Raw genomic sequence first — 21,210 nt, 5'->3', positions numbered from 1 at the left:
CATTGTGTTGAATAATATCCTCCCAAATTGATATCCACCCAGAACTTCAGAATGTGAGCTTATTTGGAATTAGGATCTTTGAAGAGATAATTAAGAGGAGGTCATGCTGTACTGATGTGGGCTCTAATCCAATGACTGCTGTCCTTATAACACACACACACACACACACACAGAAGAATGCCATATGAAAATGGAAGCGGGGATTGGAGTGATGCTGTAAAAGCCAAGGACTGCCAGCACCCACCAGAGGCTGGAAGAGGCAAGGAAGGATTCCCCCTAAAGCCTTCAGACAGGGCATAGCCCTGCTGACCCACTGGCTTCAGACTTCTAGCCTCCAGAACTGTGAGAGAATAAATTTCTGCTGTGTGAGGCCACTAGTTTGTGGTACTTCATAACAGCAGGCCTCAGAAATAATATAAGAAGGGGAGTAGGGTGGAGGCAGCCAGGCAGAGAAGGCTAGTGGGCTCTGAGGGCGCAGTTGTGAGGACTAGGCGTTAATCAGATGTAATCACTAAACCACTATTTACGGAGTGCTTGCTCCATACCAAGTTTTATAAAAGGAACTGAGAAAGCTCTTTCTCCCTCAGTCATTGTTGTTCCGTTTGGACTGAGGTGTGGATATTTCTGCCCAGTTGCCTCCAGATTTCCAGACTTGCTGGAGTGTGTTGCAAAGTGTCTCCCTGCACGCTCCTCCACTGGAGCCCTGGGGGGAAAGGGTACCCTTGGGCAGGGGGCCCTGGCTTATTATCTCAGCAGCTACAGGGGTCGAGCCAACAAACTCTGGCTCCTGCCGGGGGCAGGCTCCTGCTGTCTGCTTTCCAGCCGGGTGTCTGCTCTTTGCTCTCTGATCCCCCCTACTGTTTGGCCCTCTGGCCCCTGCTGGCTGGGTCACTGCCCCCTGGCATCCTCACTCTGAAGCCAGCGACCCTGCTGGGCCATTCGCAGGCATAGCCTAGTAGGGGTGGAGGACAGATGTTAGTTCCTTGCCCCTCCCCAAAACACACACATATGCTCAATGTGTACCAGTGCTCTGGGAAGAGGTCCAGGCAGAGAGAGTAATGGAGGAGAGGAGCTGCAGGCTCTAGGGGGATGTAAATGGACTGGGCGATATGTATGTGTGGGTGTGTGGGTGGGTGTGTGCACATGCGAACGTACTGGGGAGACAGACAGTGGCAGTAATCTGTGTGGATTGGGGGGAGGTTTGTCCTCAGACTGCCCTCCTGGGCAATTACATGCCAGCAGCTTCATCTACTACCAGCTGGCATGCAGGCTTTGGACCACCAAGAAGCCTCCTATACAGCCCCCAGCTCGGTCACTGAAAATTCCCAGCCACATTCTCTGGCCTCTGTGCTGGCCCTAGGCCAAGCAAGTTGGCCTGGGGTAACTACTCTCTCCCTCAACACACACACACACACACACACACACACACACACACACACACACACACATTCCCCCTAGATACCATAACCCTATCAGAACAAACTTCTTTCTCCATAGGCTTAACTTTCCCCAACCTCCCTGCCTGCTGCTACTCTCTCTTCTGTCTGCTAACTTCCAAACTTCCTTTTCTCTTCCTTACCTTACACTTCCTTTTAAAGTGCAGACTCTAAGGGCGCCTGGGTGGCTCAGTCAGTTGAGCATCTGACTTCAGCTCAGGTCATGATCTCAGGGTTCGTGAGTCTGAGCCCCACATTGGGCTCTCTGCTGTCAGCACAGAGACTGCTTTGGATCCTCTGTCTCCCTCTCTCTCTGCCCCTCCCCCCTCTCAAAAATGAATAAACATAAAAAAAAAAAAATAAAGTGCAGACTCTATTACTGATAAGTCTCTGGAAAAGAAGTAGTCTCCTGACACAGTAGAAGGGATGGGCCCAGAACTCGATTCTGATTCTTTTTTCAGCCTAAGGTGGAAACTTACAAATGAATTGAATGGATCCCTACACAAGGGCCCTGTGATTGCAATGCACACATAGTGTTTCAGATGCTACACAAGCACCTACAGTCTACAAGTCAGGAAATGGAGATAGAGTTACTTACTCTCTCTACGTAAGAGGTAGAAGCCAGAGTTTGGTATTTTGTGGGAGGAGAGGGGCGGCCAGTGAGGAGACAAATAGGAGGCAAACTCCTTCTATAATGGCCTCTGGGAATAGCCCAGAGAAAAGTTGTACTTGAAAAGGTGCAGGGCCAGTTTTCATGCTGCCCCTTTGACTTTAAGTAAAGAAAGGAAGGGAAAGAGTGGGCTGCAGAACTGGAAGGTGTGACCCCTGCTGGGCCTTCTCTGTCTTTTCTCTGGGTTCTAGGGTTCTAGGAACACTTGGGCAGGGGGAGGGAACTTAGACTTGGGAGGTATTTGTTCTCCAGTATACCCCCAGTTGAGTATTCACCTAATTTTTGTCATTAGGTCTGACTTGGTTTAATGGGAGAGTATTCTGGAGATACAGAGAAGTACAAAGGAAGGAAAGAACAGAGAGAAACAAGAAGAAAGGTGTGGATAGGAAAAAGAATGTACCAAGAAGGGGTGAGGTGTAGAAGAGGAATGGGAGATTCAGGCCAGGAGGGTCCCGGAAAGGAGAGTGGCCCCACTATTTGTCAAACCTCCAAATCAGGATGACAGGGATTAGGAAGCAGCCTCGCCCATGGGCTGAATTGCAGCCTCCGCTCAGGGAACCCTGAGCAAATACGCCCTGATCCCCACATAAAGGGCCAATTAACTGCGCCGTCTCAGGGAACAAATCCGCTAACAGGGTGACAAGCCCCTAGACGCTGGCAGGCGCTGTGTTTGCTGAGAGGCCGACAGGGAGCAAATCAGGGGATTAGGATGGGGCAGGAGCCACATGGCAGGATGCAGTTTCCTGTCTGCTGCAACCCTCCACGCCCCACAGCAGGGCCAGGTGCCAGGACCCCGGATTTCTGTCCTGCCTTAGCCCTGGTGTGATGGAACCTGGGTGACCCCAGTCAGCAGGAGGCAGAGCAGAGGGCCCCCAGCCAGAAATCTGAAGCATCAGAGCAGAGAAAGTAGTACAATTTCTCTTTAACAGATGAGGAAATTGAAGTCCAGAGCGATGGTGTCTTCTAATTGGCATATATGGGATCAGAACGCATTTCTGGGCTGGTCATTCCTGAACGGGTTGATTTCTGGTGAGGGAAACCTATCCCTTAGATTCTATGTTACCTGAATGCAACCTGGCCCTGGGGTAAGGGACAGGCGTCATATCCCATCTTTTAGTATCCTGGTGCTTTAGAGAGAATGTGTCGCTACCCCCTCTCTCATCTACCCCAACTCATTTCAGCCTCATGGTCTGCTCGGATTTAAGCCATTTGTGGGGCGCCAGACCCCAAGTTCAGCACGGGCAGAGGAGGTGCTGAAAGAACAGCTCCCAGGGCGCTGCCTCCCACAATTCTGTCTGCGCGCCCCAACCCCCACCACCCCCACCACCCCCACCACCCCCAGCACCTTTGCTTCCGGCTTTGCTAAATTCAGGGCAAAGCTGACTGGAGAGGGTAGGAAGATACCTAAACACCTGTTACTTTGTTAGTTTGAGGCCACAGGGGCCAGCGTGTGGATTGAGGGTGGAGTTTTGGGACAAGCCTGCCATCCTTTGACAAAGTCTCCGGTTCACTGGAGCGCTGCCTGCCCGAATACTCCAACTCTTGAGTGTGCTTACTGTGGAGCTCTACGACCGTATAGCAGACGCCTCTCTGGATCTCGACCTGTTCACCTAGCCCCAGGTGATCTCCCAGGTCAGAAGAAGCGACCCCACTAAGGTGATCTCATCATACAGAAACTGATGACTGAGCTAGAACTCCACCACTCAGCCATCAACACGACCTTACCCCAGATAGGAAGCCCCCGGTCTCTCTTCCCTTGACACCCCAATGCTATCTCCAGCCTAGGAAAGTGAGCGAGTGAGTGTGTGTGTACACGCGCGAGTGGACGGGTGGGTGGGCGGTGGGGGACTAGATCTTCAGGTAAAAAGAACTGCAGAAAATTCAGAAGCAGTCTGGACGGAGGAGAGGGGATCATGGTTTCTCCCCACTGCTCCCCGTGGGAAAGACCGTTATCAGGATGTGCACGAGTTTTGTATCAACCCCTCCTCTTTTCTTGAACTTGCCTTTACAGAAACAATGTTGCTCTCTTTGTCTTTGTCCTGGACTATCTGATTCATTCAGTCTCCTCAAGAAGGTAAAACAATTTAATAGACAATGTCAGAGCACAGTAATGCAAAAGTATGCAAATCGATGCCAGAGGTATGCATATAGCTGTTAAATGCCTGGGAGCCTGGGGCTCCGCCCCCCCCTCCGGTTTTATCCTTGTTCTTAGCCTCCTGCAAGAACTAGTAGATTAGAGCGTCTGAAGCAGGACTCCGGTTCAAGACTCGGCACCTTGTCCCCTGACCTCTCGGCTGCCAAACGGGCGGCCGCGGGGTAAAGGGGTGGACGTGCCATGCAGTTATTCCTCACCCACTCCCAACTTCCGCTCCAAACCACCCCAGCCTCCAGCACTGCGCCGCTAAGACCCCGGACTTGGGAGGAAATGAAAGCCAGAGCTTTGACAGCCAGAGGGTCCTGCTCTTTTGCCTAAGGGCCGTTAAAAGAGTGATGGGATTCTTGTTTTAAAGTCAGTCATAAGGGCAGAGTCCGACAGAGCCTCGCCCCTCATCTTGGCTGCTTTGAGAAAGGAGGGAAACTCTCCTGCGGTGTCCAGAACCCGACCAGGACGCGGGGCGCGGGGCGGGGACTCCAACTCGCGCGCTACGCAACTCTAGTCTCTGGCCCTGCTAGCGGCCATCCGGGTGGGGATGGGAGGGTGGAAGGAGGCGGATTAATCCCTTAATTACGCCGTGATCGGCGTGGCACCTGCTTTCCGCCCGCCCAGCTCCCGGGGGACCCCGGCACTGGGGGGTGGAGAGAAGGACGAGGGAAGGAGGAGGGCACGCGGAGGCACGCACCGTACCCAGGCGCGCCGGCAGGAGAGCGGCACCGTGGCTGGGGCAGTGCGCAGAGGCTGTGGAGGGGCTTACGGCTCCCGGCCCGCGGGTCTCAGACCCAGGGGCTGGGCCCCGAGCCCCCCGCCCCGGTCCCAGTTGGGTCGCGCCATGCTGCGCTACCTGCTCAAAACACTGCTGCAGATGAACTTGTTCGCGGACTCCCTGGCGGGGGACATTTCCAACTCCAGTGACCTGCTCTTCGGCTTCAACTCCTCGGTAGCGGCGCTCAACCACAGCCTGCTGCCCCCCGGCGATCCCTCTTTCAACGGTAAGACCTTGCTCCATGGGGACCTCAGATCAAGGGATGGAGTAAGGTGGGAGGGCGTCGTGGAAGGGGAGGTCAAAGAGCTCCTGTCCCAAAAACTGGGACCAAGCGGCGCCTCCTAGCGCCTCCTCCGGATTGGGGACCAGGGGATAATTTGGAGCTTCTAGCACCCGAGTGGAGGTATCGACGGAAGATCGAGGGCTTCGGAGGAGATGGCTGCTAAGTCCGTTGCTCTCCACCTGCCCCACCGACCGCCACTGCCGCCCCAAGTGAGGAGAACCGTGGCTGGTGACGGGCAGCTACGGAGCTTAGAGTGGCTGGGACGCACTGCAGGGAGGGCAGAGAAGGGAACGCGGTGGCCAAGCCGCGCCACTTAGTGACTCACCCAGGTAGCAAGTTTTCCTTCGGGACCCTAAGTTTTCCAAGAGCTCACTTAGGATTAGGGTGAGGAAGCTAAAATGTTGGGTGTGTTTATTACAGAGGGCGACAGACGCTGAGACCGTTTTAGGGAAACTCAGAAGTTTGCCCCTCAGAGGTGGAACTCACCCCGGCCCACCCCGCGGAACTGCGGCGGGCTGGCTGCGCCGGCGGCGAGGTCGTTACCGCTAATTACGGTGATTAATAAATGACTAGACAGCGCGCTCGCCCCTAGCGCGGCGGGGAGGCGGCCAGAGTTGATCTCCCGGAGTCTGGGGAGAGGCCCGATCGCGCCCCCTGCGGGCGGTGTCGGGAATCCCCCGCTTTCCCGGACCTCTTTGCGGGTGATTTCCCCCGTGGTTCCTCCCCAGTCCCCATCCCTTGACATCCACCCACTCGAATCTAGGGGCAGCACGGTCCTGGAAACTCGAAGATGACGGTAAAGGAGACCTAGACAATGTGCATGTGTTTGTGTCTGGGGTACTCCAGGTGCTGGGGGAGGAGCCCCAGAGCCCTATTAGCATGATCATTAGCTATTCATTAGCTGCTGTCTGAGCCTCTCCTGAGACCGGGAATGACAGGGAAGAAATTCCAGGGAAAGGGCGCCTGCAGCTGTGTCTACAGGAATTAGGGGGAAAGGGCCAACCAGAAGGGTGTGGTATGTACACGAGGGAGCAGGGACGAAGAAAGTCGGAAATGAGCCGGAGGTCTCCAAATTCCTGACCCGCTGTAGATTCCCAGGAGGGTAGGCACAGAGAGAGCCCTTCTCACAGACGCCCCAGACACACCTCCGTTCCCCCAGCGCTCTTACGGTGTAGGTTCCACCACACACTGTCTCATTCAAGCTGGAAAATGTAAGGAGGTATGTAGGGAAGGTGTTGATGGCCACATTTTGCAAGTGAGGAAACAAATTCAGAAAAGATGAAAAGTACCCCAGGGGTCACAGAAGCAACGTAAAGCTTAGCAATAACAAACCTATTTCCAGTACACTCTAATGATTTGTGACGGGGAACAAAGGAATATTGGGGCCTGTTAGAATCTGAGTCAGGTATAGACTATAGTAGCCAAGATAAGCTAAGGTAGGCCAGGGAGGGAGAGCCCTCAAGTCATCACAGAATTGACATATATATTGAGCCTTCCCTCAATTGCTTTACATAGATTATGATCTTAACACAACCCTGTCACTACTCCCATATTTAAAATAAATAAACTGAGACTCAAACAAATTCAGTAATTTGCCCAAGTTCTTGCAGTCAGGAAGTGTCAAATCTGAGATCCCAGCCCTACTTGGTTCCAGGACGACCCCTGAGCTCTTCACCACTCTAGTGTCGCTCAGGATGGAGGTCTGTCTAAACCGGACGGGGACGAGGTGCAGGGGAAGAGACCACCGAGAAGCAGAGATCTCCATTTGGAAGGAAGCAACCGGAGAAAAATTACTCCCTTCCCTAAGTAGGAGGGACACTAATCTGGTCCTAGCCAGTTAAATAAATTCTCCCCGGGACAGTACCAGCATGGGGCAACCTCCTTCCGGCCTAGTCTCCATAAGAACTTCTCAGGGTAGGGGTGGGGAAATGAAACCCCATCCCACACGAAGCGTGAAGCTACAGGGAGGTCCCTGCGGGTTTTGGAACAGAGTGGGAGGGGCGCGGGCGGGGAAGGGTAAGGTAGAGAACAGAAGCGGGGGTAGTCCCTGGTTATCGGAGGACACCAAATCACGCGAGGCAGCAGCGGCGCCTACTGGCCACCATGGGTTACGAATCCACTTCAGAAGAAGCTGGAAGTGTCTGAGCCTAATGGGTTCCAGGATCCTGGATCCCAAGGCAAGTGCAGAGGATGAAGCCAGCAGAAGTCTGTAGGCCAAGTGAGAGGCAGGAACAGAACATCCAGGTGAATGGATCTGATGAGACAGGAAGGAGAGGAATCCCTTCCCAGTGGTTCTTAGCCTCTGTCGATCAACCTGTAGAATAATCTGTTGAAAACTTTGCACCTCTAGAAAAGGAGCCACTACTAACATTTTCACTACCATTTTCACTCAAGTCCTGTGACTCTACAGGTTTTTCCAAGCATGATTGTCTGGGGTGTCAGTAAGAGGGGCACCTGGCTGGCTCAGTTGGGAGAGCAGGTGACTCTTGATCTCAAGGTTGTGAGTTGGAGCCCCATATTGGGCATTGAGTTTACTTAATAAAAAAAAAAATTTTTTTTTAAGAAATGAAAAAGAAGAAGAAGAAGAAGAAGGGCTCCATGTCCATTCATGGGCTCCAGATTAAGAACCCCTTCTAGTCCAGTCTCTAGTCGGATCACTCTCCTCTTACCTTTCCTAAGGGAGGGACTCCAGGCTTGTCCCCATTCTCCATTTTTATGACCCGCGGCCATGCAGAGGGCCAAGAAACAAGTGTTAGCTCTGGTGCAGGTCTTCAGGGGCAAGGACAATCTGAAAACCAGTGAGGGTGGGAGACTGAATAACAGTGGGCTGGAGGGGAAGACCTGTCACTCAAACTTGGCCAGAGAGAAGGCTAGTGTCTGTCTTTGGGCAGCCTAGAAAGCCAGCCTAGGAGTTGGTGTCCTGATTCCTCTACCGATCTGCCTGTTTGTAAGGTGTGTCCTCACCAGCCCAAGAACGTGGGAGGGCCTTCCCAGAGGAGACAATGGACCCTACAGAGAAAGGGTGGGCAGGGTGGGCAGGAGTGGTTATTTTTCTCTCTGGAGCCTCAATCTCTCCCCTAATTTCCCGGTCTAAATGCTCTGTGCCAACACCCCTACTCTTAGCGTCAAGGGTCGAGCCGGAGGACGCGATGCCGCGCATCGTGGAGCAGCCGCCTGATCTGTTGGTCTCCAGAGGCGAGCCGGCCACTCTGCCCTGTCGGGCGGAGGGCCGGCCCCGGCCCAACATCGAGTGGTACAAGAATGGGGCGCGAGTGGCCACTGCGCGCGAGGACCCGCGCGCGCACCGCCTGCTGCTGCCCAGCGGGGCACTCTTCTTCCCCCGCATCGTTCACGGGCGCCGCGCGCGGCCCGACGAAGGTGTCTACACTTGCGTGGCGCGCAACTACCTGGGGGCAGCGGCTAGTAGAAATGCCTCGCTAGAAGTGGCAGGTGAGAGTCCGCACTGTCCTTTGGTTGCTTCCCCAGCCTAGGGGAGGCGGGAGGGCACCAGATAATCCGATCAAGAACCAGCCCGATCTCAGCTCCTTCAACATCTTCTTTGGAGACCGTGACCTTTGGTCTCTAACATCCATGCCTTGACCGGAGGGAGGAAGTGGCCCTGGTATTTTGGCCCCTGGGCAAGAGTTCCCGTCTTTGGTGATACAGCCCTCCCCAAAACAATTGCCTTGTGTCTTAACCCAGTTACTCCCGTTTATTCCCCTGGTCATTCATTCTCACTGTCTCTTTGTCTCTGTCTCTGTCCTTGTCTGTCTGTCTCTCTTTACAGTCCTCCGTGATGATTTCCGGCAGTCTCCTGGGAATGTGGTGGTGGCAGTGGGGGAGCCAGCGGTAATGGAATGCGTGCCTCCCCGTGGCCACCCGGAGCCTTCCGTGTCTTGGAAGAAGGACAGTGCAAGACTCAAGGAGGAGGAGGGAAGGATCACGGTGAGGAGGCGTGCCCTGGCTAGGGATCTGACTAAGGGCCAGGGCCAGAGCCATCATGAGAGGTGGGACCACAGGTTAGGGGGCTGGGTATGTCTCAAAGGAGGAAGCAGTGAATCTCAGGGTCTTGGAGGGGCGAGGAATAATGTCTTAGATGTGATAAGGCAGGAGATTTAAGGTCAGGGTATCAGCTGACCAGAGGCTGAGAGGCAGCTATTAAGTAAGGGATAAGTTAAGGATGGATAGGAAGAAACTGGTATGAATTAGGTGGGGAGCAAGATGCCCCAGGGACTTGTGGGAGGTGGTTTGGGCTGTGGGAACAAACACAGACCTGAGCCCCACCTTGGGTAAATCACTTAAGGATTCCTTATCTGATAAGTGAGTCAACTTTACAGGTTTTCATTAGTTTACTAGGAGGATCAAATAAATAAATATACTTTGATGGTTACAAAAGACCAAAGTTACCATTATTACTCTGCAGATTCGTGGAGGGAAGCTGATGATGTCACATACACTCAAGAGTGATGCAGGGATGTATGTGTGTGTGGCCTCCAACATGGCAGGAGAACGGGAGAGTGGGGCAGCCGAACTTGTGGTCCTGGGTAGGCACAGGGAGTTTGGGAATTATGGGGGTGTACAGCCTGGGCAGTAAGAAGCTGTGCAGATCCCTTGATGATTCACTCATTCCCGATCCATAGAGCGACCCTCATTCCTGCGTAGACCTGTGAATCAGGTGGTCCTGGCAGATGCCCCCGTGGATTTCCCATGTGAGGTGCAAGGAGATCCCCCGCCTCGTCTAAGATGGCGCAAGGAAGATGGGGAACTACCCACAGGCAGGTGAGAAGCCCCCTCCTCCTGCCTGTAAGGAGACCCAACCACTCAAGAGCACACCCTGCCCTAGAAAAGGGACAGGCAGACACCCTCTCACTTGACAGCTCAGAGAAATCTGTTACCCTGGAGCCTGTGGCCCCTCCCCTCTCCAGTCCCCAGCTCCTTTTATGGGTCCATGGGTACCAGCCTCTGTCCCTGTTGAGGCCTACCTTGTCTTTACGTACCCTGATCCTGGTGTCTGTCTGGGGGAGAGAGAAGGGGTCTCTAGCTGTGGCCAACCCATTCTGGGGGTGGGGAGTGGAGCAGGTATGAGATCCGGAGCGACCACAGCCTTTGGATCGGGCGTGTGAGTGCGGACGATGAGGGGACGTACACCTGTGTGGCTGAGAACAGCGTGGGCCGTGCCGAAGCATCTGGCTCCCTCAGTGTTCACGGTGAGGGCCGGCCTGGGACTGTCAGAAGCAGGGATGAAATGAGGGACCAGGGAGGATGGGATGAAGAGGAGAATGAGGGACAAAGGACAGAATGGGAGATATGGTGGTGGTGGGGGATCCCTTGACACTTCTAGAAGGAGAGAGCTGAACAGGCTTGAACAAGAGATGGATATCTGCTCTTAGTTAAGCCAAGCTTGGGCTTCTCTCTCCTGTTCCCTCAGTCTCCCTTCTGAGTACCCTGACTCCCTGTTCCTTTATGCCCTCCCCCTTCCCAGTCCCTCCCCAGCTGGTCACCCAGCCCCAGGACCAGATGGCAGCTCCTGGAGAGAGCGTGGCTTTCCAATGCGAGACCAAAGGAAACCCCCCACCTGCCATCTTCTGGCAGAAGGAGGGAAGTCAAGTAGGTGGCCAGCTGCATGGTGGGCCTTCCCACAATCTTCTCCTCTGGGTCTTAGCCTCCCTGCTTCTGTATTCTCTGCACACTTCTCTCTGTTTTACCTTTGGTCCTCCCAGAAACGCTTGCAGGTTATTTGGGTGGGTCAAATAAGATAATGAATATAAAAGGGCTAGCTAACATACTGAACACTTTAAAAAAAAAAAAACTGATAATATGTTTAGGTGAAAGGAAATAGTCCTGTATGGTAATTCCTTGGAGAATCCTTCTATTTTAGGCAAGGCTGCCCTGAGGATGTAGCACATCCACTTGGATGCCTCCTCTCCCAGACCCCTGGGGTCTGGGCTTTAATATGCTGCTCTGGAAAGTGTGTACTGTACCAAAGCTGCTCAGCGAACAGCATTACTTGCTCATCATTTTACAAGGGACTTCCACCAGGGGGAGCTCACAGGCACCCCTCTCCAATCTTCCGCAACAAATTGCTGATTGCACAACAGGAAGGAACATTAACTTAAGTTACAACACGAGTCCCGCCCACTAGGTGAAAGGTGGGCATTTTGCTCCTAGGAAGCAGGGTCAGTATAATAAAATAAGTCTGCCTAACTCCACCTCCCTGGAAAACCAGCTCTCCCACTACCTCATTTCAAATCCACAGCCACAATTTTCCAATATCTTCTCTAGCATCTGGGATTGCTGTATTTTAAATGAATAAAAATGCTGGTGGTAGTAGAGGGTGGGAGTAGGTATCCATCAGGGGATCAGCCTGGTGCCATTTACCTGTGACCCAACCACCTTCCCTACCTTCCATGTATCTAGGTAACGTAAAATGTTAAAGCCAGAAAGAAGGGGAAAGTTTTTGACAACTATCACACAATGTATTAAAAGATTTTCATATGTTTAATCATTTAATCCTCATGACTATCCTCATGACTATCAACTTTGTGGAAACTGGGGCTCAGGAAGGTTAAATAGGTTGCTCAGAGTTTCCCAACTAGTAATCACAAAGCTGGGAAGTGCACCCCAATATCATCTCATAAAATTTCCACATTTTTGTGAGTGAATCTAACTATTTTGCCCAAGGTCATATAACTGGCTGGGGACAGTATGAACTAGAACCTTAGGGATTCTCTGAATTCGGGGGTTTGATGGGAATGGGGATCTCTCTGCCAGCTGCCTGTTCATTCCTTATCTCGGTTCCTTGCTTTGTCCACAGGTCCTGCTTTTCCCCAGTCAGCCACTTCAGCCCAAGGGGCGCTTCTCAGTCTCTCCCAGAGGCCAGCTCAACATTACTGATGTGCAGAGTGGGGACGCTGGCTACTATGTGTGTCAGGCTGTTAGTGTGGCCGGCAGCATCCTGGCCAAGGCCCTGTTGGAGGTAAAAGCAGGTAAGTGCTCATGGAGAGAGGCCTGGCCCCATGGCCTGGAAGGAAATCATGGCTTAAGGACATCTGTTTTTCTTGGGTTCTGTATCATATGTCTGCAAGGGGAGGGGTGTGTTCCTGAGACATGGCCTTGAAGTTAGGAAATCAGCTACAGAAGCCAGTAATAGATGGCTGGTTCCAGGCAGAGACTACAGATGGTTATCGAAACCCTTCCAATCTCCAGGGGAAGGAGGGCTGAAGGAGCAGAGAAGGAGGACAAGGGTCTGGTTTCCTGAACCCAGGATCCTCTCCTGAGGTGCCCAAGTTCTTCCTCTCTCAGCCTCCTCCTTGGACGGGCTGCCTCCCATCATCCTCCAGGGACCAGCCAATCAGACGCTGGCACTTGGCTCCTCTGTGTGGCTGCCATGCAGAGTGACTGGGAACCCTCAACCTAGCATCCAGTGGAAGAAGGACGGGCAGTGGCTGCAGGGGGACGACGTGCAACTCAATCTAATGGCCAACGGTACCCTGTACATCGCCAGGGTGCAGGTGAGTCTCACCCCTGGGCCCTGAGTAACCGAGAATGGCCACACAGTCCGCATGCCCAAATCTCGGAAGTACCCTCTGGGATTAACTCCATTTCTGCTCCTCTGCTTAGACCGTCTAAAGTGTACAATGCCCTTCCCACCCTTCTGTATACCCACCGCCACCCCCTCGCCCTACCTTGATCCACTCTGTTTGCCAGTCCTCTACCCTCTCCTGCAGGAGATGGACATGGGTTTCTACAGCTGTGTGGCCAAGAGTTCCACAGGGGAGGCCACATGGAGTAGCTGGCTTAGGAGGCGGGGTGAGTTTTGTTTGTCCCCTTGCTTTGCCAGCACCTTCATCCAAACTTGCTTCGAAGGTACTCAGTACCTCCCTGAGCCCCAGAACTGATTTATCTTCCAAATGCCACGGCCATGGTGGTGAGGAGGAGCTTGACAGAAGTGATGCCCTTGGGAGGCAGATGTGAGGAGGGATCAGTTCAGTAACCACATCCCCGTCTCCACCATTACAAATGCCACAGCCCCAGAGCTTCTCTGGGAAGGAGGCGGGTGACGCAGGTGCCGTCCCTTTCCCATCCTTCTACTGAAAGATTATTGCCTCACTGCAGAGGACTGGGGAGTTTCATCAGAGCCCCCTACGGAGCCCAGTACCCCTCCAGGGCCTCCCTCTCAGCCACTGGTCACTGAGATCACCAAGAACAGCATTACCCTGACCTGGAAGCCCAACCCGCAGGCCGGGGCCACAGTCACCTCTTACGTGATAGAGGCCTTCAGGTATGGAGAAAATGTTGAAAGCAAACCTGGAAAGTTGGAAGAAGGGAATCTTATGTCCTTAGGGTCTTTGCTATGGTGGGGAGAGTTTTGCCAGTTCCCTCTCCCAGGGCAAGGAGATAGTAGGGGGCCACAGAGAATGGATGAGGGGTCCCCAGGCTCAGACAAGTCTGTCACCCCATTCCTGTTGCAGCCAAGCAGCTGGCAACACGTGGCGGACAGTGGCAGATGGCGTGCAGCTGGAGACACACACTGTCAGCGGTCTGCAGCCCAACACCATCTATCTGTTCCTGGTACGAGCTGTGGGAGCCTGGGGCCTCAGTGAGCCCAGCCCCGTCTCTGAGCCTGTCCGCACCCGGGGTGAGTAGGGCCAGAGTCCCTGGCTCAAGGCTATGGCATGAAATGCTGCAGAGCACGCCTCCCCCCAAACCACGGGAGCACAGCCACTCTCTTCTGCTGTGTCATGTCTCTACTGTGGCCCAGCCTGGAGTAGGTCAGGCCTCCCTCTCATCTAGGGACAAGAGAAGAGGGGAGAGAGGGAAACTGGGTCATCCTGGTAGCCCCTCACTTCTGAGCCTTTTACCCACAGATAACGTAGCTTATGAGGACTAGAAGGGACACTGGAGAGTTCATCTTCATGTTAGAGATGAGGAACTGAGGTCTTTAAAGGCTACATATGTGGTTATGCAGAAAGTAGATTCACATTCGCTGGACACACAGGCCCACCTCTGGAAGCTATTCCCCTGACCAGCCCCCTCCTGATGCTGGGGTGTGCTCTGGAGGACTGAGGATACAGTCTGTACAGCACACTTTCAGTCTGACTCTGTCCTTGGTGGCCCTTGCTGAGTGGGCTTTTTGGTCAATAGACAGCAACCCATCCAGGCCAGTGGAGGACCCATGGAGAGGCCAGAGGGGACTGGATGAAGTGGCCGTGCGAATGCAGGAGCCCATAGTCCTTGGGCCCCGGACCTTGCAGGTGTCCTGGACTGTGAGTGTGGCATGGGGACGAGGTTAAGGGCAGGGACGATGATGGGGGTGGTAGAGATCTCCAAGAATGGGTACAGGAAAGTGGGAAGTGAGTGGCTGGGAAAGACAGGTAAGTGGAGGAGGGACAGGACCTGGAGGACTTGTGTGGTCCTTACCTCTCCTTCTGGTATGCTTTGTCCTGTCTCCTGTAGGTAGATGGCCCAGTCCAGCTGGTGCAAGGTTTCCGAGTGTCTTGGAAGGTAGCAGGCCCTAATGGGGGACACTGGACAGTACTGGACCTACAGTCCCCAAGCCAGCAAAGTACTGTGCTAAGAGGACTCCCCCCAGGGACCCAAATTCAGGTCAAGGTGCAAGCCCAAGGCCAGGAGGGGCTGGGGCCTGAAAGTCCCTTCATGACCAGAAGCATTCCTGAGGAGGGTAAGGGAGGTGGTGCACAGAGCTGATGAATAGACAACAGGAAAGAGGGAGTGGGGGAGGATAAAGGTTTGCGGGGGGAGAGCAAGGGGAGTTGTGGGAAGAAAAGATACCTCCCTTCCCTAAGATGTCAACCTGGGAGGGGGCAGGTTGGGGCAGGAAGGGTAGCTGGCATGACTGTGTCTTTCTCACCATGCTCTACCCTGGCCCAGCCCCCAGTGGTCCCCCCCAGGGAGTGACAGTAGCCCTGGGGGGTGAAGGCAACAGCAGTGTCACAGTGTCCTGGGAACCTCCACTCCCTTCCCAGCAAAATGGGATCATCAAGGAATACCAGGTACAGGGTTTGAGAAGGGACTGGGGAGGGGAGGGAGAGGGAGGACCTAGGGGCTAGGATTAGGGAGGAGGAAACCCAGGACTGGCTTTGGGGTTGGAGATGAGGTTGGGGGAAAGCAGAGAGGTTTCAAGAGTATCCCTCCAGGCTGAACGATGCCTGGCTAAGCCCCCTCTACCATTCAGAGCTTCAAGTTTCCACGTGAGGCCAGGATCCCATTTCAGACTCTCTGAACCCGGGTCTCGTCTCCCCAGATATGGTGCCTGGGCAATGAGAGTCGCTTCCACCTCAACCGGTCTGCGGCAGGCTGGGCACGCTCCGCGGTGCTCCGGGGACTGCTGCCCGGTGTTCTCTACCGGACCCAGGTCGCGGCGGCCACCAGCGTGGGCGTGGGCGTGGCCAGTGCCCCGGTGTCAGTGCAACTGCGTGAGTCCAGGGGTGGGAGTGGGGGTGGGGGTGGGTGCGCTGGGGAGCTGAAGTGGGGTCCTAGTGTAACCGTGCCTGCGGGGTCAGGGATGACCCCTTCCTCGCTCCCGGGTTTCCAGGCCCCTAGTCCCCTCACCTCTCTGACCCCTACAGCTTCCCCGCCGGGATTGGAGCCTGGGCTCGAGGTGGGCCCGGGGCTGGCGGAGCGGCTGGCGAGGGTGCTGCGGGAGCCTGCCTTCCTCGCGGGCAGCGGCGCCGCGTGCGGGGCGCTGCTCCTCGGGCTCTGCGGCGTCCTCTACCGGCGCCGGAGGCAGCGCAAGGAGCTCAGTCACTACACGGGTGAGCGGGACCTGGGGGCCTGCGCGGGCCGAGGGGCGCACTTGGGCTTTGGGAAGACCGAGAGGAGCGCCTTGGAGTGGGCGGAGCCTGGAGGGAGGGAGGCGGGCGGAACCGAGAGCGGGACGGGAGGGGCTCACGGCTCGGTGAGTAGGGGGGCGGGGGGGGGGGGGGGCGGTCAGAAGGAAGGGGTCGCACTACAGCTCAGCCCCTTGCAGAGGGGCAGGGTACGCAAAGATGGGGCAGGGAGCCGACGGGACTGGGGGAACGGCGGGGCCCGTACCTGAATCTGGGGAGAGGGGTAAAATTTCCCCCTAAGATGCCTCGATAAGACAGCGGGCTTTGCCATCCGTCTCTGTATAGAAGGGGCAATTCTGGAGAGGGGGAAAACTCACTTCCTGAAAGGCGGGGCCTAGCAGCAGGTGGGTGGCCAGGATCCTGGACGTTAAATTGTGGGGCGGGATCTGGGCGGAAAGGTGGGGCCCGCTGAGAGGGGCGACTTGATTTCTGCTGCTCCCCCATAAGGGGCGTATCTGGAGAGATTCAGAGGTCTCTGAGATCAGGGGGCCCCCCCATCTTGGCTACACATAAGAATCACTTGGGAACTTTAGAAAAATACTGATGCTTGAGTCCCACTCCTAGAAATTCTGAGGAAATTGGTCCAGGGTACAGGTTGAGTGGTGGAATTGGGACCAGGGCCAAGAAGGGGACAAGAATGTGAGTATTTCTGACCCTTTCTCCATTTACCCTCCTCTTTCTCCCATGGATTTCTTTTCGGAAGCCTCCTTTGCCTACACACCTGCAGGTAAGATATCTCTGCTCCAGTGGGGTTCAGACCCCAAGTACGGGCCCTTCTCTCACTCAGTGTCCCCCTCATCTTCCCCAGTGTCCTTCCCACACTCAGAGGGCCTCTCTGGAGCCAGTTCCAGGTAATCCTCTTAATTCATCTCTCAAGGATAATCCCCTCCCTCAAGAGACTATTCTCCTTCCTCCCCAGGCCTCAGTGCCTCCCCACACTGCCTCCCACCTGTCACCCCCAAATTCTCCATCACTGCCCTAGGACTCCTGGTTACTCTTCCATTCGCTGGCTCTCAGTCCCCAGCGTTCACGTGCTTTCCCTCAGGCCACCCATGGGCCTTGGCCCCGCCCCCTACCCATGGCTAGCAGACTCGTGGCCCCACCCATCTCGAAGCCCCTCAGCCCCGGAGCCCAGGGGAAGCTGCTGCCCCAGCAATCCTGACCCAGATGACAGATATTACAATGGTGAGGAGTTCTAATTCTCTCAGGGGCCCACCTGGCCCCCAACACCCTTCTCTCCTCTCAACCTACTGGGGCAAACTGAAGGGAGCCGAGGATTGCCAGTCTTCCTGAGGTTGGTCAGTCCTTGGGGAAGATATGAGTTGGGGGAGCCTCTCTCATGCCTAACCTTCACCCCGGTTTGGAAGTAAGGTTTGGGAAGGGGGAGAAGTTGGTCCGGTGGGATCTCCTTTTGCCCTCCATTCTCCTGTTGTCCGCTATTTTTCTGTCTCTGCCCCCTGCCCCTTGCCTCCCCCCCTGGCCTCCCTCTTTCTCCTCCTCAGAAGCAGGAATCTCCTTGTACCTGGCTCAGACGGCCCGGGGTCCTGCCGCCCCGACTGAGGGTCCTGTCTACAGCACCATTGACCCAGCTGGGGAGGAGCTGCAGACCTTCCATGGGGGATTCCCCCCAAATCCCTCAGGGGATCCAGGCACCTGGAGCCAGTATGCTCCTCCAGAATGGAGCCAGGGGAACAGTGGTATGACTGTAGTTCCAGATACCCTCCCCCCCCCTTTTAGCTCTGAGCAGAGGATCCCCAAAGAATATCCTCTACCGTTCCCCTCTGGGACCTAGCCCAGCACTTTTTTTCTGACATTTCTCATCTGCCTCCTATCTTGGTGTGTCCCCATCCTACCCTCCTCAGGAGCCAGGGGAGGCAAAGTAAAGCTTCTGGGAAAACCTGTGCAGATGCCCTCTCTCAACTGGCCAGAAGCCCTGCCACCACCTCCCCCTTCCTGTGAACTGAGCTGCCTAGAGGGGCCTGAGGAGGAGCTGGAGGGCGGGTAAGGATGTGCCCTGCTGCGGATGCCCTATACAGATGGGACTGCAGGGTCTCCTGCAGGGGGAGGGCAGAGGTGCTGGGAGAGGAAGGGAAGAGGGCAACTGGAAGGCCAAGGGGAGGTATGGAAGCTACTCAGTCACCCCTGTTTGCCTCCAGCTCAGAGCCAGAAGAGTGGTGTCCACCAATGCCTGAGAGGAGCCACCTGGCAGAGCCCAGCTCCAGTGGAGGGTGCTTGGTCCCTCCGTCCCAAGGGGAAGCCCCCTCTCCCACATCTTCCTATGGACAGCAGTCCACAGCCACTCTTACCCCCTCACCTCCTGACCCTCCCCAGCCCCCCACTGATATCCCCCATCTCCACCAGATGCCCAGGTAGGGAGGTATATGATGCCTTGCACATTATAAGCCCTGGGTACATATCTATGGAGTGGATGACTGGATGGATAGATGAATGGATGGATGGATGGATGAATCTGGGACGCAGAGGTCTCATGGCCACGTCACAGTGGAAGTGTGATTTGGGAAGGAACGTGGAGGCTGACAAGGTCTCTCACTCCCTTCAGACTGTTTCTCCATTGGACTGGTTCTGCAAGCTTCTTGGGCATTTCAAAGACATGGCTCTCCTCATACTTCACTAGCTGGGGAGCCTTGTTGGGGGCAGGCTGTGCCTTATTCGTCTGAGTGTCTAGCACATGGTAGGCACTTAGCGTTTGTCGCATGAACAAATGCTGAGGCCTCATGTCATTGCAGGAGGGTGCCCCTTGGTCCAAGTTCCCCTCTCAGTGTATCCCAGCCCACTCTGAGTAGCCATGAAGGGAGGCCTGCTGGCCTGGGTGCTGGACCCACAGCCTCCCATCACCTCAGCCCCAGCCCTGTCCCTAGTACAGCCAGCAGTGCCCCAGGTGAGTCTGCAGAAGCCTTAACCTGCTCCTACTTCTCCATACCCTTCGGAAGCTTCTTTCTTCTTAACCCTCAAGCCTGTTTCCTGATCCTCTGTCTCACCTGCTCTTCCTGTCCCCTAATGCTACAGGGAGAACCCGGCAGGTGCCTGGGGAGATGACTCCTCCACTTCAAGTGCCCCGTGCCCGAATCCGGAAACCCAAGGCTGTTCCCTACCGACGGGAGCACAGTCCTGGGGGTGAGGGTGCCAGGGGCCTGAGAGATGGTGAAAGGAGGGGGAACAGGCAGGAAACCAAGGGTGAGCTCTGCTTGGGGGGGGGGGGTGGTGCTGGAGGAGGAAGCACGTGCACCCAAATCTTGGGCTGTTCAGTCGCAGCCTCCTGGTGCCAGGGAGTAGGAGTGGGAGGAAGACTGGTATCAGGAGGAGCGGGAGACTCTGCTGAAAACAGGTCTCTCCCCAGACTTGCCCCCGCCACCCTTGCCGCCACCAGAGGAAGAGGCAAGCTGGGCCACAGGGCTGAGGGCAGCAGGCAGCATGTCCTCCTTGGAACGGGAACGGGAGCGCAGTGGAGAGAGGAGAATGGTGCAGGCCGGGCCCTTGGGGGCCCAGCGGGGTCCCCACCTGGATGGTAAGGAGGGCCAGGAAAGGCCAGAAGGTCATCCCTACCCAAGAAGGTGGGACTGGCGGCTAGTGTAGTACAGCCATGAAGGACTAATGTTCACCCAGCTCACCCCTCGTCTTCAGCGGGGTTCGTGCACTTGATCAAATCCTACACATGTCTCTGTAGCTCTCTCTGGGAAAGATCCCCAGAAGTTGCCAAGTTGTATAGTTTCCCAGGACTGAAGCCCAGAAGAGGCAAGAGCGGGGCTCCGTGTTCTGTCCCTCCTTTCCCAAGGCTCCCTCTGCCCGGGAGCTCCCTCTGGGTGTCTGAGCAGGTGCTATGTCAAGGCCATGTGCTGGGTGTTCTATGTCTCCTCAGCCCCCAGAAGGGCCTGGGCCCTATGCCTGTCCTCCACCCTCCTTCCAGATCTGGGATTGCGGTCAAGGTGGTACAGTGGGCAAACGGTGATGTTCTGCTCTCTGCCCGGGCCTGGTGGCCCTTCTCTCTTGTGCTGCAGAAGAGGCCTGGCTCCCTTACAGCCGACCCAGCTTCCTGTCCCGGGGCCAGGGCACCAGCACCTGTTCCACAGCTGGCAGCAACTCCTCCAGAGGCTCCAGCAGCTCCCGAGGCTCCCGGGGCCCTGGACGGAGCCGGAGCCGGAGCCGGAGCCAAAGACCAGGACAGAAACGCGGAGAGGTGGGGGCTGGGGTAGGCAAACTATGGGAGACGAGAAGACTAGGAGGGGCGAGCCAAGGGATGATTGGAAACAGGAAAGGAGAGAAGGGCTTTCTGAGCAAGTGTCAAAAAGGAGGGGACCCAGTGGGTGAGGGGGGAAGGGAGGGATCCTGGAGAACAGGTGACAAAGGGTGAGGACAAGGTGATATGTGGAGGAGCCTGGGCTCTCCAGAGGAGAGTGGGTTCAGGAGGAGGGCTGAGGAGAAAAGAGGCACGTCCCCCACTATAGCCTGTTTGCCAGGGCCTAGGGCCTTGCAAACTAGCCTCTTTCTCTCTCTAGGAACCAAGATGACCCTGGATGAGGCTATCAGGAGTTCCACGGGGAAGGGCTTGTCCCTGGGCCGGGAGCCTTGGATGGGAGCCCCTCCCCCTGGTAAATGGGTGTGAGCAGAGAGGAGCAGGGGGGGGCCTCTTCCCTCCCAGCAATGATGCTTAAAAGCCAGAGAGCCAGCTCTTCCTACCTGAAACTTTCCACCTCTTTCTACCTGAAACTCATGTGTAAAAGGGACAAATAAAAAGAGTCTGTTCAGAGCTCTGGGCCCTGCTTGTCTGGTTTCATGCGGGGCATGGGGAAGAAAGACTGTGAGACAGTGTAGATCAAGGCACTCGCTTGAAACTCTTCTGTCAAAAGCACCAGCTGAGGACAGGGGCTAAGAGATGCTGGCCTGGCCTGCCTCCTGAAGGAGCTGAAACTTGTCCCACCTTCAGACAACTAAGCCAGGCTCTCCCTTGGCGCCCTCCTCTGGGGTCTATCTCTTCTCTAGGGGGAAATATGCCCCTAACAATAATAATACAAAAAAGGAGTTGGGGCACCTT

General features: G+C 55.4%; 1 protein-coding gene across 8 annotated transcripts; it reads left to right on the top strand.

Annotated features, from left to right (window-relative positions):
• The first annotated feature begins 3,438 nt into the window (after nt 1-3,438).
• Nucleotides 3,439-20,925, top strand: ROBO3 (roundabout guidance receptor 3). 8 transcript variants are annotated; one of them, XM_053900322.1, is made up of 28 exons: nt 3,445-5,253; nt 8,434-8,760; nt 9,098-9,255; nt 9,734-9,854; nt 9,951-10,089; nt 10,390-10,517; nt 10,739-10,917; nt 12,125-12,296; nt 12,613-12,821; nt 13,038-13,119; nt 13,408-13,591; nt 13,782-13,948; nt 14,455-14,576; nt 14,767-14,992; nt 15,202-15,323; nt 15,575-15,746; nt 15,900-16,085; nt 16,864-16,887; nt 16,969-17,011; nt 17,206-17,345; nt 17,663-17,857; nt 18,023-18,161; nt 18,317-18,529; nt 18,908-19,059; nt 19,188-19,355; nt 19,519-19,686; nt 20,177-20,367; nt 20,675-20,925. In XM_053900322.1, exons 1-28 carry the CDS (start codon nt 5,094-5,096, stop codon nt 20,684-20,686), a joined length of 4,299 nt encoding a protein of 1,432 aa, XP_053756297.1. In that variant the 5' UTR covers nt 3,445-5,093; the 3' UTR covers nt 20,687-20,925. The 8 variants fall into 8 exon arrangements, with proteins under 8 accessions (XP_053756298.1, XP_053756295.1, XP_053756296.1 ...); XM_019433508.2 differs by having other exon boundaries at nt 3,446-5,253; nt 10,793-10,917; nt 13,426-13,591; nt 19,188-19,295; XM_053900320.1 differs by having other exon boundaries at nt 3,444-5,253; nt 13,426-13,591; nt 16,864-17,011.
• The last annotated feature ends 285 nt before the right edge of the window (nt 20,926-21,210 follow it).

The sequence above is a fragment of the Panthera pardus genome, unplaced genomic scaffold (assembly GCF_024362965.1).
Source record: "Panthera pardus isolate Hobbes unplaced genomic scaffold, ASM2436296v1 HiC_scaffold_12, whole genome shotgun sequence".
Taxonomy (NCBI): domain Eukaryota; kingdom Metazoa; phylum Chordata; class Mammalia; order Carnivora; family Felidae; genus Panthera; species Panthera pardus.
The sequence above is the reverse complement of the archived record's forward strand: the minus strand, read 5'-3'. Positions and strand labels throughout refer to the sequence as shown.

Bases quoted from the DNA above. Each gene is read 5' to 3' on its own strand.
- ROBO3 (XM_053900317.1), top strand. From the start codon at position 5,094: ATGCTGCGCTACCTGCTCAAAACACTGCTGCAGATGAACTTGTTCGCG. The intron at 16,086-16,863 runs GTGAGCGGGACC...TCTTTTCGGAAG, and splicing joins GGAGCTCAGTCACTACACGG to CCTCCTTTGCCTACACACCT. The intron at 17,346-17,662 runs GTGAGGAGTTCT...TCTCCTCCTCAG, and splicing joins AGATGACAGATATTACAATG to AAGCAGGAATCTCCTTGTAC.